Source organism: Callorhinus ursinus, unplaced genomic scaffold (genome assembly GCF_003265705.2).
Source record: "Callorhinus ursinus isolate GAN/ISIS: 27379988/994484 unplaced genomic scaffold, GSC_fseal_2.0 scaffold72, whole genome shotgun sequence".
NCBI classification, from domain to species: domain Eukaryota; kingdom Metazoa; phylum Chordata; class Mammalia; order Carnivora; family Otariidae; genus Callorhinus; species Callorhinus ursinus.
Window position 1 is genome coordinate 4,268,176 of NW_027397134.1, and position 19,388 is coordinate 4,287,563.

Here is a 19,388-nt window from a genome sequence, read left to right on the forward strand (position 1 = left end):
CAAAATGACATTGGTGTGTTGAATTTTGCCTAGTTTTTTAGTTGCCCTTTTTTTTAATTGCATTTTTGGTTTTTGCTACCTATCTCATTTGATTAATTTTCTTTTTCTGTTGAGTACATAAGAAATAGGAATTCATAATTTAAGCTTTTAAAACTTTTTGAGACCCTATTGTAAAACTGCTTGTCTTCATAGGGATTGGTCATTTAGATGTTTTGTCCCAAAAAATGTGGTTAAAATTTTATTCTTCGGACAGTGGGAAGCAGGGACAGAGTCTGCAATCTCATGTTACTATAGATCAGAAATCAGGAATGTTTTTCTTTCTTTTAAATAGAACATTGACCTATGCAATGCCAGTGAGAGCTCTGATTTGGGGCAAGGTAGGGGAGAAGAAAGGAGAGGTGCAGGGGGAAACAAAGTTAACTTCCTTCCTCTTTATCAGAGGTTAACTGGGAGCAAGTAGCAGGACATTAATATGAGTGTGCAGGAATTTGCCTTATGTTAAATTCTCAAAGGTAGACCTCAGAACTAGTCAAAGAAACAAAAGTCAGGAAACATTTTTCCGACATGGCAGCTAGTCTTTCAGATCTTTCCATGTGATTATAAATATTGAACTACCTCTGGCACTTAGATAAAATGATCCGCTTGGCTTTAAAAATACAGTTAATTTCTAGTGATTTGAATACCTGGATTTTCTATTCTCTTAACATCCAAGACTTAAGTATTTCTTCTGTTTTCTGTTAAATTATAAGGGTTTTTTCTTTCTTAGGAGATAGGGAATGTTTCATTTAAGATGATGAACTTAAATGCTGCCTAATTATAAAATTAAATTCTTAATTTCAGTAATAAAATAATGCCTACCATGTGATTTCTCATGGAGGACATGGAGTCAGAAAATTACATTACAAATTATACATAGAAATTCCTTGCAGTCCTATAAATAATGTATCTGAGTAGTATGAAGTGAATGTGTTGTTATAGAAGTGATTATAAAGAGCAAGTCAGAACACTAAAAAAATCTTTGCATTCTTAAAATTATTTAATTTTTACCCTTTTTAGAAGATTGTATGTGATCAGTGTGTGTTTTTTTAAGATTATTTATTTTATTTTTTATTTTTATTTTTTTTTTAAGATTTTATTTATTTACTTGACAGAGAGAGACAGCGAGAGCAGGAACACAAGCCGGGGGAGTGGGAGAGGGAGAAGCAGGCTTCCCGCTGAGCAGGGAGCCCGATGTGGGACTTGATCCCAGGACCCTGGGATCATGACCTGAGCTGAAGGCAGACGCTTAACGACTGAGCCACCCAGGCGCCCAAGATTGATTATTTTAGAGATAGAGCGCCATGCACGAGAGTTGGGGACAGGGCAGAGAGAGCAAACTTCAAGCCGACTCCCACTGAGCAGTGAGCCAAAGTGGGGCTTGATCTCCGACCCATGAAATCATGACCTGAGCTGAAACCTAGATTCAGTCACTCAGCCGACTGAGCCACCCAGGTGCCGCTGTGATCCGTGGTTTTAATCTTTTCTGGTCACCATTAGAAAATATCTTCACCAAGACATCATATAGGGTTTATGGTCCCCCTTCCTTTCCTACCCTGTTGTATAAGGATTAAGTTTAAAAGGAAAATACTTGTACATTAAATGATTTTCAAAGGTATAAATCAGGGGCGCCCAGGTGGCTCAGTTGGTTGGGCATCTGCCTTTGGCTCAGGTCATGATCCCAGGGTCTTGGGATTGAGCCCTGCATGGGGCTCCCTGCTCAGCGGGGAGTCTGCTTCTCCCACTCCCTGTTCTTCTCTTCCCCTGCCCCCACTCGTGCTCTCCCTCTCCCCCAAATAAATAAAATGTTTTTTTTAAAAAAGGTACAAGTCAAGTTTGCTAAAATTGGTTTGATCACAGTTAATCTTTTCTGAGAACATGATTGGGGCTTCCTTTTACCTACTTGAGATGGGAAAAGCAATAACATTCATCTGAAATGCAACTGAATTTTGATGTCTAAAAATGCTAGAGCATAATTACTTTGCTTTTAATTTTTGACATTTGGGGTCCACTTTTAGAAAAGCAGCTTCAGTGTTTCAGCCATTTAAATGACAGCAAATGATTTTCAGTATTGATCACTAACCCAACTGTTGGGAATTCTGTGTATCACAGAGCCTCCTTTGTGGAATATATTCAGAACTTACCCCACATTTAACCCACCCCACCCCCATGTATATACATACATACACATACATATGTATGTAGAATATAGAATGAACCACACTCTGTAGCACTAGTGTAGTCACAGATGATATAGGATTGATTTTTGGTGGTTATCTATCGAGGCAGAGTTTTTTTGTTATTTTGAACATTATCTTAAGTGTTGCTGGTTCATGAGACTTACTACCAGTTAAAGGCTCTTTGATACAGAAATGTGATTATAACATGGAGTTTAAGTGGCAGTTTCTGGCAACTTGCTCGGTTTTTGTTTTTCAAGGAGAAGATGGTTGGTCTTGGTTAGGAAATTATAATATGTTAGCTGCTTATCTGTGCTCTGCAGCTGGCAGAGGAATGTACACGGATCGTGAATTTGCATCTGGATCCCTCAAAACTCACAGACATTGCTTAATGCTTCCAAAAGAAGTAGAAAAGACATGTAGAGTCAGTCCCTCTCTCTTTCTCTCTCATCTTGTTTAGAGATTTCACTGAACGAGGTCACTGACTCAATTTTATATTTACTTTTCCTTTTATCTTTTTCAAAGCATGGACCTAAAAGGTAGGGGAGAAAAGTCATACTGAGGGCATTCAGCCATGTGAGAATATTACAGTTGACATAAGAATTACAGCTCCCTTGGGGGCACCTGAGTGGCTCAGTCGGTTAAGCGTCTGCCTTCGGCTCAGGTCATGATTCCAGCTCCTGGGATCGAGCCCCGCATCGGGCTCCCTGCTCGGTAGGGAGCCTGCCTGTCTCTCCCCCATCGCCCTGCTTGTGTTCCCTCTCTTTCGCTTTGTCTCTGTCAAATAAATAAAATCTTAAAAAAAAAAAAAGAATTACAGCTCCCTTAAGGATAGGAACTTTGTTTTGTTCATTGCTGCATCATCCCCAGTGCCTAGAATTGCCGTCCCACTCCCAGATATTTGTCTTGGTAGGTGACAAATGAACTTGTCATGGTAGGTGAATGAAGTCATGCTTTTTGAACTCTTTGTTTCTATTTTTATTTATAGTTGACTTCAGCAGCAAAGGTTTTAGAAAACCTGAGGTTTGGGCTTCTATTCAAGGAATGAGACCAAGCCATAGTAGTTTTACTCAGCTGGTAGGTGCTGGTGATTAAATCATCTTCCCACCGTGGAATAATCCCACCCAGCATGCCACAGAGTCCTAGTTTGGGAAGCTCATATCATCCATCAGATACCTGAAAAGTTACTAGGCATAAATAAGGAAACATGAAGAAACTGTAAAAACTTGCCTAAAGTAGTGGCAGTTGGAAAGCCACTTAAAATTTAACATCTCTGAATTATTTTATATTGCTTCCACACTCAAATTTTCCTCTGTATCTGTTTCTTTTCTTTTTAAAGATTTTATTTATTTAATTGACAGAGACAGACACAGAGAGGGAACGCAAGCAGGGGGAGTGGGAGAGGGAGAAGCAGGCCTCCCGCTGAGCAGGAAACCCGATGTGGGGCTCGACCCCTGGGACCATGACCCAAGCTGAAGGCAGACACTTGACTAAGCCACCCAGGCACCCCTGTATCTGTTTCTTAATATGCAGTGCATGTGTAAGAAAAAGCATTTCTTGGGGCGCCTGGGTGGCTCAGTTGGTTAAGCGTCTGCCTTCGGCTCAGGTCATTATCCCGGGGTCCTGGGATTGAGCCCCGCATCGGGCTCCCTGCTCAGCCGGAAGCCTGCTTCCCCCTGTCCCACCCCTCCTGCTTGTGTTCCCTTTTTCGCTGTGTCTCTCTGTCAAATAAATAAATAAAATCTTAAAAAAAAAAAAGAAAAAGCATTTCTTTTACATACAGTGAAAATAAAGGATTCCTTTAAAATTATTCAGTGTTGCCGCCTTAAAGTTGTCAATTCTTAATTACCCTGCATTTGAAAGTGAGACAGGACTATATAAAACAGTCCATTGTTTTTTTAAAGTTAAAATGTACACTAGCCAAAAAAGTGCTGCTTTAGCTCCCTGTGCTTACTCTCCCCGACCCAATATTTTAAGATGCCTGGCCTGAGTCTCGTAGTTTTCCTCATTAATTGATTCAATCTGATTAGTTTTTGTAGTTTGAATTCTTTTATTATATAAATGACCCAAATTGGTATGCCTCTTTGCCCTTTTGAAGCTGATATGGTTGGTCCTTCCTTCCTTCCTTTCCCCCCTTTTTAAAAAAAAAAAATTAGGGAGCAGGAGAGGGACAGAGGGAGAGAGAGAGAGAGGGAGGGATAAGCAGACTCCCACCTGAGCAGGAAGCCCAATGCGGGGCTCGATCCCTGGACCCTGCGATCATGACCTGAGCCAAAGGCAGATGCTTAACTGACTGAGCCACCCAGGCGCCCTGATGTGGTACTTCTTTAAATATATTCAGTATGTATTCAGAGTCACCCAAACCTAACTGCTGTTACTCTTTGACATATGTGTATACATGACTGTATCATGGAATATCTGCTGCTGTCATTGGCAGGTAGCTTATGGCACCAGAGAGCTGCTTTCAGACTCACCTCTGCGTGGCCTTTATCTGGGAAATAGTCCTAAGAGGCATGGGCAGTTTTTTTTGTTGTTGTTGTTGGCAGTGTTTCACAAAATGACATACTTGTTTCCAACCAAGTAGTTGTTTAATTGTGGTTATTGGGAAGAAGAGTCATTGCCAGCATTGAAGCAGACCTGCCTGAACCTTTTTGTTGAAACTGCCTGTTGTTTGGTCTGTCTCTTGGAACTTTACACCGTGTGGAAACTTTACACAAACATTTCTGTATTGACGGACTTCTCATATGTTTGACAGAGTAAGTTATCAAGTAATTTAAAACATGTCAAATGATTTTTATAGTAGATACAGTGATTTCCTTGAATTAAATTTAGCACCTTGAATTAAATCAATTCATTTTTACCCCTAGACTTGAACTGTCTCTTGAATTTAATCCTTCCATCCTCCACCTGCTGGATATACATCTACTTAACATTGCTTCCTTGGAACTACCTTTCATTTTTTTTGCTTTTCTTTTTATTTATTTATTTATTTATTTATTTATTTATTTTTTAAAGATTTTATTTATTTATTTATTTGACAGAGACACAGTGAGAGAGGGAACACAAGCAGGAGGAGTGGGAGAGGGAGAAGCAGTCTTCCCGCAGAGCAGGGAGCCCGATGTGGGGCTCGATCCCAAGACCCTGGGATCATGACCTGAGCCGAAGGCAGACGCTTAACGACTGAGCCACCCAGGCGCCCCTCTTTTTATTTATTTTTAAGTAATCTCTATACCCAGTGTGGGGCTCAAACTCATGACCCCGAGATCAAGAGTTGCATGCTTTTCTGACTGAGCCAGCTAGGCATCCCACCTTTCATTTCTTAATGATACTGTCCTTTTTCCACTCACCGCAGGCCTTAACATTTTGGAGTTATCTTTGACAACTTGCTCTGCCTCTTTTTCCCCCCCATTTCTAATCAGTTACTAAGCTCAGGAAATTAATGCTTTTATTCACTTTGATGTCTTCCTCTGCATTTTCACTACAGTTGAGATAGGCTGTTAGCAGTTCATATCTGAACTACTAGTCGAGGAACACCCTAAGTCAGTTTTCCCCTCCAGACCATTCTACTTGCTGCTTGCTGCTGTTTAACACCACCACTTTTGTGTTATTATTTTCCTGCGTATAAAGCTCTTGATTTCATGCCATTGAATTAAATCTGACTCCTTAGCCTGGCGTTGAAGGCCCACAGTTGTGTCCTGCCTTTCTAGTCTTCTCTTCTTGAACTCTCTCTTGATATTCTGACCTCTACTTCTCAAAAATGTCATGTTTTCTTCTACTGTGGTATTAATAGCCATTCTCTCTTGAATTATCCCTGTCCTTTTTTTTTTCTTTATTTAGATCCCACCCATTCTATAAAACGCAGTTGAAATTCTTCATCTGTTGTGAAGCTTCCCTGCACTGTCCCTCATCTGAACTCTGAGCACATGCATGTCATTGGACATTGTAGTACTCTGACACTTGAGCTATGTTTCATCATTTCTTGTTTGTAATACTTTTTAAGTGAAATGTGTCTTCACATACATTATTTCATCTGGTTTTTTTTTTTTAAGTCAAAGACAAAGAGACCGAGCATCTCTTCTTTTTAACAAACGATTCTTTATTATCCTAAAGTAAAAATCATAGGTAGTGGGTACTTGGGTGGCTCAGTCGGTTAAGCGTCTGCCTTTGGCTCAGGTCATGATCCCAGGGTCCTGGGATCGAGGTCTGTATTGGGCTCCCTGCTCAGTGGGGAACCTGCTTCTCCCTCTCCCTCTGCCTCTTCCCTCTGCTCATGCTTGCTCTCTCTCAAATAAAATCTTTAAAAAAAATCATAGTATAATGTACCTACTGACATAACTAAAAAGGAAAAAAACTGTAATGTGTATTTCAGTATTCAGGTGCTTAACCAAAATTACATGAAAAGGTCCTGCAGATTTACAGACCTCCAGCTTTTCTTCTGTATTGTGTTGTACCTTTTAAAACAATAAGACTCGATACTTAATTTGGTTTGTATTTCAAGTTGTACATTATGAATAGCTTTGTTTTCCATATAGTATGTGGTTAATATGGCCTCTAAGTTACAAAATTTAAATTAAAAGTTACGGGAGACAAAAATTCTACTTGTAAAATGGTTTAAAACACTTTATCGGGAGTGCGTGGGTGGCTCAGTCGTTAAGCATCTGCCTTCGGCTCAGGTCATGATCCCAGGGTCCTGGAATCAAGCCCCACATCGGTCTCCATGCTCAGCGGGAAGCCTGCTTCTCGCTCTCCCACTCCCCATACTTGTGTTCTCTCGCTCGCTCTCTCTCTCTCTGTCAAATAAATAAAATCTTAAAAAAAAAAAACAACAACAAAACAAAAACACTGTATCGTTGCATATTTAGCCTCCTTTTTATGGTTCTTACTCAGTTAAGATTTTTTTTCTGGAAGTTATGGATGTAATGTGCTATGTTGACTGATTCCTTAATTTTAGGATTTTAGTGTTTTATAACAGTTTTGTTTATTTATGTGATTTCATGTCATGTAACAGCCCAAAAGAATGAGTTGTCTGCAACTACTGAGAGAAATCATTACAAAGGAATCAGGTCATGGGGCGCCTGGGTGGCTTAGTTGGTGCTCAGTGGGGAGTCTGCTTGAGATTCTCCCTTTCTCTCTCCCTCTGCGCCCCCCCACTTGCTCACACATGTGTGCGTGCATGTTCTCTCAAATCTTTAAAAAAAAAAAAAGTCGATTATGTATTTTATCTCTGTAAAGGTCAGATTGTTACCGAGTTGTGACAAGAATTATTTGTGTTTAGATCATACTCCTTCCACCCTGATTTTTTTCTTACACATGAAAGATCCCTTGGCTCAGTTGGTTAAGCGTCTGCCTTCGGCTCAGGTCCTGATCCCAGGGTCCTGGAATCGAGTCCTGCATCGGGCTCCTTGCTCAGTGGGGAGCCTGCTTCTCCCTGTGCCTGCTGCTCCCCCTGCTTGTGCTCTCTCTCCTTTCTGTGCCTCTCTGACAAATAAATCTTAAAAAAAAGCCCCAAGAGTAAGTCTAGATCTCTGATCTTCATTTTTTAAAGTACTGGTGCATGTAGTGGCAAAGGTTTAGCTGAGAAACCATCAGAAATGATGATTGATTGAGGAAAAACCCTGAAATAGAGTATGTGTAGGTTCTTGGAAAGTTCTGTCTATATAGTTCTGTAGTTTCTGAAAGCATGATGACGCCTGATTGGGCTCATTTTGGGCAATTAAACATTCTAAAATCTGTTGACTAGTCAACATTATAACAATTTAAAAATAATATATTGTCACAGCATTCTAACTTACAGAGAAAAGTCTTGTGGGGAGATCTAAGTGGTTTAACTTTATTCTTAGGATATTTGTAAAACTACTGGTTTTTCTTTTGCAGATTGACTTGTGAAACCTAATAGAGAAACTTCTTGGAACGAACTTCACTTGGTAAGTTTGTCATACCCTTCCCCCCACTTTGTGCTGTTTTGAGCAGCAGAAACTAATTTACAGATTAATTGTGGGGGGGTCTGTTTGTCCGTGTACACAGTTATTTAGATGAGCTTTTATATGTTCATTTTAATGTCAAATCTCTAAATATGATTTTTTTTCCCCACTAGGGTCAAGGCAGATTATTTTTTCCATATATAATTTGCTATACTTGGGAAACTTGTATTTAAGTTGAAATTAAATGAGTTGTAGCCCTAATATTTTGTTTAGAATAGACAATTCTTAACATGGAATTCTTTAAATTGAAACTTGATTCTTTTATTTTATTTTATTTTATTTTATTATGTAATGTTAATCACCTTATTTTGAGTTTTCTTAACTTGTTACATATCTGTATAAAAATGCCTCATTACTAGACTTAGTGGTACTAATGTGACATTTAAGTAGAAAAGATCTAAAAAATTTAATCCTGTTCCCAATGTGGTTATTAATCCCAATTCTTTTAATAGACTTGTGTGTATCCATGACTATTTCAGTCTTCATTACTGCCTCTTGTCTGCCATTGGTTTAATTTAGGAAATTATAATCTAATTTTATTGAGAAGTTGTTGCTTTAGTTTTAACTTTTTAGATCCACATCAATACCTTGTTCTGCAACCTTTAGCTTGACATTGCCTCCAGAATAAGGATCAAGCTCATTACCATGGCATTTTAGGCTCTTGACAAGTGGGCTTTATTTTTTTTTTTTTTAAAGATTTTATTTATTTATTTGAGAGAGAGAATGAGATAGAGAGACAGCATGAGAGGGGAGAGGGTCAGAGGGAGAAGCAGACTCCCTGCCGAGCAGGGAGCCCGATGCGGGACCCGATCCCAGGACTCCAGGATCATGACCTGAGCCGAAGGCAGTCGCCCAACCAACTGAGCCACCCAGGCGCCCGACAAGTGGGCTTTAAACATTTCCCCCATACACCTAGGGCACCTTTTGCTGTAGTCACATTGACCTATTTTCCCTCGAGTACTCACTCTCCAGTATGCTTTTTTTTTTTTTGGTCTTGTTCTTTGCTTGTGCCATTCCTGTTTCCTCTGTCTCAGTAGCTCAGACCCTGACTGGCTCAACTATTAGAAAACTTAGTTGTTCCATAAAGCCTTCCCTGAGTGCCCAGACCAGAATCCATTTCTGTCTTTTGCATCCTCATGGAGTTCTATTTCTGCATCTCTTTTCACATTCTGCCTTATTAGTTAACTGTTTGTTGTCCCCACAAGATTATGAACACTTTGAAGGCAAAAACTATGTTCATATTTGAATTTTTAATTCACAGAGACATTTCCAGAGTCCTGGGATATAGGACTTCTCACTATAATTTGATTTTAAGTAGGATTTTTGTTTTTGGTGGGTGTGGGTGTTGGTAAGAATAAGGGAGAATAGATTTTGTGCCATCTTTTTAATTTAGAAAATTATCATCTAACTTTTAATTGAATTTAGTAGGGATTAGTTATAATCTTGATTCAGGGTACTGTTTTTTTCCTTCTTTCTGTATAATGAAGGATTTATATGATATGTATATTCTATGACCTTATAGTCTGAGTTGCTCAGTATCTTACTTGGTTGAGTTATTGTTTGTGAGTGTAAGTTTTAGTTCTTGAGAAAGAAATTGGATAATTTCTGCTTTATAGGTGCCTGAAAGATGAGATACCATGTTCACTAGGAAGATTAAATGGTATTTTACTTTTGTAAAGACTTCTCAGAAGTTGCATCTATGGGGTGGTACTGATGATGGAGCCCAGAGAAGCCTGCAGATCCTAGCTGTCAAATTCTCATGCATATATTAAGAAAAGAGCAGTCATTTGACTTTAATGCTTAGAATAAGAATCTTATCCTTCATTTGGCCCGGTGGGTCCATATTAGACCTTTAAAGAAGGAAATGTAACACTAATGTATTACTTGGCTCTGTAGTTTAATTTTTACATTGGCATAATAATGTAAGTGTTCACTGATTTTTAATTTTAGAATCATTATTGACTTGAGATGAGTCATCCAAGACCTCTATTTGCAAAACAGTGAATTAAAGTGTTACTTTTTTTTTTTTAAGATTTAAAAAATTTATTTATTTAGGGGTGCCTGGGTGGCTCAATTTTGGGTGTCTGCCTTCGGCTCTGGTCATGGTCCTGGGATTGAGCCCCACATTGGGCTCTCTGCTCAGCAGGAGGCCTGCTTCTCCCTCTCCCACTCCCCCTGCTTGTGTTCCCTCTCTCGCTGTCTCTGTCAAATAAATAAATAAAATCTTAAAAAAAAATTTTGTTTATTCATGAGCGACACAGAGAGGCAGAGGAAGAAGCGGGTTTCCTATGATTAAGAGATTATTTTGTTCTTAGGAAGTATATACTAAAGTAATAAGGTGTACAGAGGCATGGTTTATACAGCTCTCATTTTTTAAAAAGATTTATTTATTTATTTGAGAGAGAGAGAGAGAGAGAGAGAGAGAGAAGGGTGAGGGGGGCAGAGGGAGAGGGAAAAAGAGTCTTAAGCAGACTCCATGCTGAGCGTGGAGCCCAAGGCAGAGCTCAGTCTCACGACTCTGAGATCATGACCTGAGCTGAAACCGAGTCAGATGCTTAACTGACTGCCACCAAGCACCACCACAACTCTCAATTAAATGGTTCTGAAATAGGGGCACCTGGGTGGCTCAGTTGGTTAAATGCCTTCAGCTCAGGTCATGACCTCAGGGTCCTGGGATCAAGCCCCTCGTCAGGCTCCCTGCTCATCAGGGAGTCTCCTTCTCCCTCTCCCTCTGCTCCTCTCTCCACTTATGCTCTCTTTCTCCCTCTCTCAAATAAATACATAAAAGGTTCAGAGATAAGTAACTGTGTATGGACACACGTACGTGTGTGTGTGTGTGTGTGTGTGTGTGTGTGTGTGTGTGTGTGTTAAAAAATAGGACCTTGGTGGGAACTATCCTATCTAAGTTCTTTGTATGTAATGGACTATCTTAATGATTTAAAAGGTGCTTATTTCTATGTCAGTAACTATATTAAGCATACCATATGCATTATCCTTTAGCCCTCACAAGTCTTTCATGCAATTGTTAATTTTTATTTATAGATGAAGAAACAGGCTTGGAGAGGTTAGTATGACTTCCTCTCAAGGTCATAGAGTTCATAATATGGCAGACTCAGAACTCGCATCTCATCTGCCTATAGAACCATTGTTCTACACCCCTTGGTTTTTTTATTTTTTTATTTTTTTTATTTTAGAGAGAGTGTGGGAGTGGAGTGAGGAGCAGAGGGAGAGGGAGAGAGTCCTCAAGCAGACTTCTTGTTCAGTGCAGAGCCCAACGCAGGGCTTGATCCCAGGACCCTGAGGTCGACTGGAGGAGAAATCAAGAGTTCAGTGCTAACCTACTGAGCTACCCTGGTGCCCCTTCATTTCTTATTGTTTTCTTTTTTGATTGAGGTCATTATCTTCACACTGTGCCTTAGATTAAGTGAAAACCTTTTATGTAGTATTCTGAGTTTCTTCTTTAAAACACTTCTTTGTAAAAGTTTATTTTCCTAATTACAAATGTAAAGTAATTCTAAAAGTATAAAATCTAAAAGTCCCCAGGGCGCCTAGGTGGCTTAATCATTAAGCATCTGCCTTTGGCTCAGGTCATGATCCCAGGGTCCTGGGATCAAGCCCTGCATTGGGCTCCCTGCTCAGTGGGAAGCCTGCTTCTCCTTTTCCCACTCCCCCTGCTTGTGTTCCCTCTCTCGCTGTGTCTCTCTCTGTCAAATAAATAAAATCCTTAAAAAACAAACAAAAAACACTAAAAGTCCCCACTTCCACTTCTCTTTCTTAGAGGGGTAACTGTTGATAAAAATTCCTGTATCATTTTTCTGTGTGTATACAAACATGCTTCAGAATTAATACAAGTAATGCTTATGTGTATTTTTAAGTTAACCTTTTAAATTACAGTACATTGACACTTCTACCAAGTTGCAGTGGGAATTAGTCTTTAGAGACCATACTATAGATGCTTGGAATGCTTATTGCTGCTGGATTAGTCCCATAACTTTCTTGCTGTAAGGTTATTTTTAGTGTTTTATGAAGAGTTTGATTATATGCACACTCTTTACATTTTTAAAAATTCTTTTTATTTTTATTTTTTTAAAAGATTTTGTTTTTAAGTAATCTTTACACCCAGTGTGGGGCTCAAACCCACAACCCTGAGATAGAGTTGCACGCTCCACTGACTGAGCCAGCCAGACACCCCAACTACATTTTTTTTTAAATTGAGCTATAATTCACATCATATGAAACTTATCTTTTAAAGTTTATAGCTCAGGGATTTTTACAATGTATATAATGTTGTGCTAAAAACCACTATTACCTAATTCCGGAACATTTTTATCACCCCACAAAGATACCCTGTATCTATGAGCAGTTACTCCCTATTCCTTCTTCAACCTAATCCCTGACAACCACTAATCTGCTTTCTGTCTTTATGGGTTTACCTGTTCTGGACATTTCATATAAATGGTATCATGTAATAATGGGTTTTTTTTGCCTGACTTTTTTCACTTAGTATAATGTTCTCCTAGTTCGTTCACATTGTATCATGTATCAGTATTTCAGTCCTTTTTATTATGTGACTTTTCAGATGAGCATAGCATATTGGGGCGATAAGACAGTTTTTTCAAATTTTGCTTACTAAGCCAGTTTGCTTCTCACAGATAGGGAGATCCATTTTGAATTATATAGATCAGCACAGAAACATCCTATAATATTATAAGAATATTGTTTTTGCATTTGCAGATTGGTTTTAATCTTTATTATTTCATCCAGAGTTTATAACATTTTTCATATTACTGTCAGCCTTAGGAACATGAGTCTTTGCTACGTTTTTGCTCAAATAGGACCATGAGGATTTTCACAAAGGCATTATGGAGTTTGGATTTAACTAGTGGGAATTGGCTGGGTGATATTTAACTTGCTCTTAGGTGACTCTGGTCAGGTCTGCAGGTCCATGTGTAGTTCTTTAATTAGAATATGGCCAAGTAGGGAGAAAATTGCCAATTTTGTCTTTTTTTTTTCTTTCTTTCTTTTTAAAGATCCAGGTGTAAAGGAAAGAAAAGCCTTGCCAGACACTGAAGAAGGGAAGGGGATTTCTCCTCCTAATCTGGGTTTCCTGTCATGGTAAGTAAAAAGAAATAACAAGAAAATTGGAATTGAACTCTATCCTGAAATTGAGTGAATAGGTCCATACATTTTTGTTTTTGTAAATCATTTTACTTTTCTTTTCCTGAACTCTCTTCGTTACCTTTCTTTTATTATTTATTTAGTAATAATGGAGCATTTTAGTGTTTTAGAATGGTTTATTTCTATTTAATCCTATGAATTAGATATTGTCTCTTACTTTTCAGTCAGGTAATAAATGGACTCAAGACTAAAATTTGTGTTTCTTGGATTCTAGGTTTCTTAATCCTTTTCTAGGAAGCAAGATGTAGTGAAAACCGTGTGTGTGTGTGTGTGTGTGTGTGTGTGTGTGTGTGTGTGTTTAGAATTATTATATGGTCATATACATACTCTTTATGAATTCACCTTTCTGGATAGAAGTAAATCTCTACCTTCCCCTTTCTGTGTATTTAAGACAGTATTTTTATCCCAAAGAAGGTGAAGCAGCTTTGCATACCTCCTGCCTACATCTTTGACTCTACATCTTTGACTGAAAAGAGCGTATAATGGACATTTCAGTGACTTGTAGGCCATTTAGGGCTCAGTCCAAGCAGAGAAGATGGAGCAATGAGCCAACCACATGTCTCAGTCCTGAGCATATGTAAACAGTGCTTCAAGGCTTAAAAAAGAAATGGCGCTCTGTAATATTGTTCTGCTTCTACCTTGTTATGTCTCCTAGATCCAAACTCTGTTTCATGCTGGCGCACAAAGAAGGAATTGAAAAGGCCATGTTAATTTCAAGCTTCATTAGGGACATGGGTTGAAAATGCTTTTTAAAATTAAAAACGAACTAAAACACAACAGAAAAAGTAGTTGTGCAGAAATGTCATACTAAAAGGAGGAGAAAGGTAACTGCTTTCATTTTGAAGCTGGGTCAGTTTTTTCTTAGTTTCTGGGTATAACAACTTTTTGTTAGATTGTATATCCAAACACTGATGAACTTTTAATATTTCTCTAGACTACAGTTTATTTTATTGGTTTTCCCATAGAGTTTTTAATGAATTGAAAAAGTGTTTGCCTAATATTTATATGGTATGTATGCCAGTGCTAATGAATAACAAATGACAGCCTTATAAAAGCAGCTCTGTTCTGTACTGAGGGGTTGTCCTTTATTGTATACCATGTAGTTAGCAACAGTGTGGTCCTCATCCTGGTGCAGCTGGGGTCTCATCCTGTGCCCTGTGGATAGTCTTCTGGTGCACTCTGGGGAAGATTTTGTGTGCTGTAGTTGGGGAGCAGTATGGCCATGTGTCTTTTCTTTTTTTTTTTTTAATTTCTCATAAAGTAACATTATAACAAGTTTTTACAAGTACTAATTGATAATTCTACTACCAAACCCATGATTGTATTCCTTTCTACCTACCTGTATTCCTTTCTACTGTATATTTTTTATGTATTTGGAATTAAAGCATAATTAAATTTCTATTTTGCTTATTTCACTGAAGGAATTAAACATTTTCCCGTGTTGATTCATTGGATTCCTAATGTTCATTTTACTAGCTGTGTAACATTTTGAAAGTTGTTGAACCATTGATATAATTAATATCAATTAATTGGTGTATTCTCTTGTTTCAGCATTTAGGTCATATATGCTTAATCATTATTTGTGTAGTGCATTCAGGAGTACTGAAATTTTTTTTTTTAAGATTTTATTTATTTGAAAGCACAAGCAGGGCGAGTGGCAGGGAGAGGGAGAAGCAGGCTCCCTGCTGAGCAAGAAGCCCGATGTGGGGCTCGATCCCATGACCTAGGATCATTACCTGAGCCAAAGGCAGACACCTAACCGACTGAGCCACCCAGGCGCCCCAAATTTTCTTTTTTAAAATGTATAGCTCTGTACTAATTTGAATAACATCCTCTTTATGCTTGTAAAGATTCTTAAATGAGACTGAAGTCTTTTTTGGGAGGTTAAGCATTAAGAGAATATGTTTTCATGTTTTATGGAAAATCTCAAGCTTGTATAAAGAGAATAGTGCAATGAACCATCATGTGCATCAATCCACTGCAGTAATCATTAATTCATGGCCATACTTGTTTATTCTGACTCCCTCACCATCAACTCTTGGATTATTTTGAAATAAATCCCAAGCATTATATCAAGAGAAATTTGTATTTTTGATGGCCTTCAATACCAGTCTTAAGAAACATGACTGGAAAAAAAAAAGAATAATGACTGGAATTGACAATGAGACTGATAATTATTTTCATTTTTACGTTTTGTCCAGTATTCCTACACATATTTTACTCTCAGTAGTAGTTTTTTTTTTTAAAAATCCTGGAACATTGTATATGAATTTAGTTAATAGGCATTTTGACTTGTTGGCAGTCTCTGCTTCCTGTGTTCTTTAAATATTTATTTGTAATGTTGATTTCCTCTCTTAAGCATGGGTTACCTCTCTTACCTACATAAGCCAATAGCAGAAACTAGCCTGGAACTGTGGTGACTAATCCCTTTCCAAGATTTTTGTAGGTAGCTCCACTGACGTTATGGAACTGGTAGAGGCTAAGAAGTGCCAGATTCCACACTGCCTGGTGTCTGTCAGCAATACCAGGAAATCGACCATGTGGAATACATGCTCCCTAGTACTAATAAATTACTACTTGTAGCCTGGGAGAAATTTTGCAAGCCTCTTATGAGGCCAAGACTTTCTAGTCTATTTCTTCCTTCCCTTTTGTCTCCTTCCAGCTCCTTACTCTATCAGCCATCTCAAGTTTGACCTTTTTTACCCATGAAACTTAAAAACTATAATAAATTAGGCAGTTAATTCAATTTATGTGTTAGCCAAGTAATGTTTTTTGAAATACCATTCTTCTAGGATGTCAGTAACTTGTTCTAATGTTAATTAAGTCCTTGGTGATTAAACGCATATTTATGTACAAGGGGGAAATCAGCTCTAAAGCTTTATAGGTAACGTGAATTGAGATAGTCTTTTAAAAAGAGCACTTATTTTGACTATGAAAAAATATTACTTCATGATCTTGCCTTGCTGACTTAATTCTCTGTTCTCTTATGTTCAAAATGATTCATTCAATTTTCAGTTTTCACTGGCTACTTTGGTTATATACATTGGCATGGATTAGCACCTAAGTGAATGTGCCAGCAAGAATAGATGTGTAATGGCTTCTCATTTTTGGTTTTGTTTTTAGCTTGCCTACGTTATTTTAATTCTGTGCTATTTAAAGGTCAGTAAAAAACTAGGTCCGATAATCACTTGAAGAAATGAGTGTCTCTGTAAAATGATCTTGAAGAGAATAAAAGTTTAGGCCTATATATTTGTGTGAGTTAAAAAGTTAATGTGATGGTGAGGAGGCATGTTTACAGTGTACTTTTATATAATAATTTTTTAAAGATTTTATTAGAGCTGGGGGAGGGGCAGACTGAGAGGGAGAGAATCTCAAGCAGACTCCCCGCTGAGCACGGAGCCCCACACAGGGCTCGATCTCATGACCCCCCAGATCACAACCTGAGCCAAAATCAAGAATCAAACGCTTAACCGACTTATACACACAGGCACCCCTTTTATGTAATAATTTTTAAAGCATTCCCCTTCATGGTGTTTCCTACCTCTCCCCTATTGCTTTATGAGAAAAATCTTCCTAAATTCAAGATTCCTCTTATCTTTTCTTAGTTTTAAGTGTAAACACTGAATGTTCTTTGAGTCAATAGCTAAAAAAAAGGTAACACTTAGAGAAAAATGAGTTCCTTTCAAAGATGACTGTATCCCTTGTTATTCCTTCACCCAGTCATTGACCTTGGAGGAAATGACTGAAGAGGGATAAAATGGAACATATTGACACAGATCTCTTCATCTAACAAGTTATTTTGGTGTTGATGGGAGTGGAGCCTTTGTACAAACCTTTGTATACCCCCAAGTAATTATATTTTTAGAGGCTCTAAGCTACATGATATCAACCTTACTAAAATATACTGCCTTAATTAAACTTTTTTTTTTGCTATAAGAAACTGAATAAGTTTTCATACTTTTGCTTTTATAATTATCAGCCATAATTTCTTTCTTTTCTTTCTTTTTTTAAGGTTTTATTTATTTATTTGACAGAGACAGCAAGAGAGGGAACACAAGAAGGGGGAGTGGGAGAGGGAAAAGCAGGCTTCCCGTGGAGCAGGGAGCCTGATGCAGGGCTCCATCCCAGGACCCTGGGATCATGACCTGAGCCGAAGGCAGATGCTTAATGACTGAGCCACCCAGGCGCCCCTATCAGCCATAATTTCTTAATTCATCATGGTGAATACCTCACAGCCCTAGGGGTGCGACTCTATTAACACATGATTTGTTTTCAAATATAAAAAACTTTATTTAATGATGACTGAAGTTTCATAAATTTTTTCTGGATTTCATGAACCGTTTATAAAGTGGTTATAGTTTTATTGTTAGAACTTGAAGTCAATTATTTCTTTCTATATTTTAAATATCAAACCTTTAAAAGGGTTGTAAAATTCTTGTTCCTCAAAATAAAGTGTATCCTTAGAGGGGATGGAATGGGCCCAGTCATCTAGTAGCCAAGAGACTGATTTTATGGTGGTGGATGGGTGAGGGATTGTTATTCAATCCCTGTATGGCTCTTCTTGTCACAGATTAGCTCTGGAAGAATGGTTTGAGAGAAAGTGACTTCAAATGAGACCACTTGAATTAGTGTTGTGGTGTAGTAGATAGAGCAACAGTTCTCCAACTCTTTGCTTTGAAGATCCCTTCTTACATTCCTAACTTACTGAGGACCCCAGAGGGGGTATGTCTGTCTATACTTTATTAGAAATTAAATCTGGGAAGTCTTTAAAATGTTCTTATGTTCGTTTAAAGATAACTAACTGGGGTGCCTGGCTGGCTCATTTGATAGAGTGTGCAATTCTTGATCTTGGGGTTGTGAGTTTGAGCCCCATGTTGGGTATAGAGATCACTTAAAATCTCAAAAATAAAATAACAAAAACCAACTAAATGTTAACATAACGTTTTTGATGAAAATAACTTTTTCCTCATCCAGAAATAGTGTAACCAGTGGCATTATTAATATTTTTACAGATCTCTTTAATGTTTTGCTTAATAGATGATAGCTAGATCCTTATATCTACTTCTGCATTTAATTTGTTAAAATATGTTGTTGAAAAAAATGTTGAAAATAAGTAAATCAAGCCTCACACAGATACGTAGTTAGAAGAATAATAGTTTTTCTATCTGGAGAATATTGTGTATATTCTTCTGTTATACCAAAACAAGGAATATTTGTGTTTTTTTTTTTTTGACAAGTAATATTTCTTTAAAGGTTAGTTGCAGTGTGAAATCTGAAACCATATCAGTGAACTTACTCTATTTACTGTTACATTTTTTAAAGATTTGTTATAGATGGGGGGAGGGACAATGGCAGAGGAAGAGAGTGTCCTAAGGGGACTCTGCGCTGAGTGCAGAGTCGGACATGGGGCTCGATCTCCTGACTCTGAGATCACAACCTAAGCTGAAATCAAGAGTCAGACACTTAACTGACTGCACCATCTGGGCTCCCCAATATATTCTATTACATTTAAAGCTGTTGGTCTATCTTGCACTTTAAATGGATCTTTTATTCATGCATGATTTTTTAACATTACACATTTGTCATTTTGAAAATAATTGTTCATTAATAATGCCAAAATTCCAAATATAGACATATTTCTCTGTATCATTTCTTTTATTATTTTATTATTTTTTATTTTCTTAAGTAGGCTCAACACCCAGCATGGAGCCCAATTCAGGGCTTTGAACTCACCATCCCGAGATCAAGACCTGAGCTGAGATCAAGAGTTGGATGCTTAACTGCCTGACCCACCCAGGCGCCCCTATAATTTCTTTCAAAAATCACATTTGGGGGACACCTAGGTGGCTCAGTTGGTTAAGTGTCTGCCTTCAGCTTGGGTCATGATCCCAGAGTCCTGGGATTGAATCCTGCATTGGGCTCCTTGCTCAGTGGGAGCCGCCTCCTCCTTCTGCTGCCATTCCCCTTTCTTGTGCTCGGGTGCACTTTCTCTCTCTCTCTCTCTCTCTCTGACAAA

The 19,388-nt window shown here is 38.1% G+C and overlaps 1 protein-coding gene across 14 annotated transcripts in view; it reads left to right on the plus strand.

The window, feature by feature from the left end:
- Window positions 1-19,388, plus strand: part of MTMR3 (myotubularin related protein 3) — a 137,764-nt gene that overhangs the window by 73,719 nt on the left and 44,657 nt on the right. For 11 of the 14 annotated variants that reach the window (XM_073886814.1, XM_073886815.1, XM_073886809.1 and 8 more), the window contains 2 exons: window positions 8,088-8,137; window positions 13,225-13,309. In XM_073886814.1, the coding sequence (XP_073742915.1) occupies window positions 13,307-13,309 (3 nt within the window). In that variant the 5' untranslated portion in view covers window positions 8,088-8,137; window positions 13,225-13,306. Of the gene's footprint in view, window positions 1-8,087; window positions 8,138-11,392; window positions 11,549-13,224; window positions 13,310-14,027; window positions 14,197-19,388 lie in introns of all 14 variants that reach the window. The other 3 variants (XM_073886816.1, XM_073886811.1, XM_073886817.1) reach the window with 3 other exon arrangements.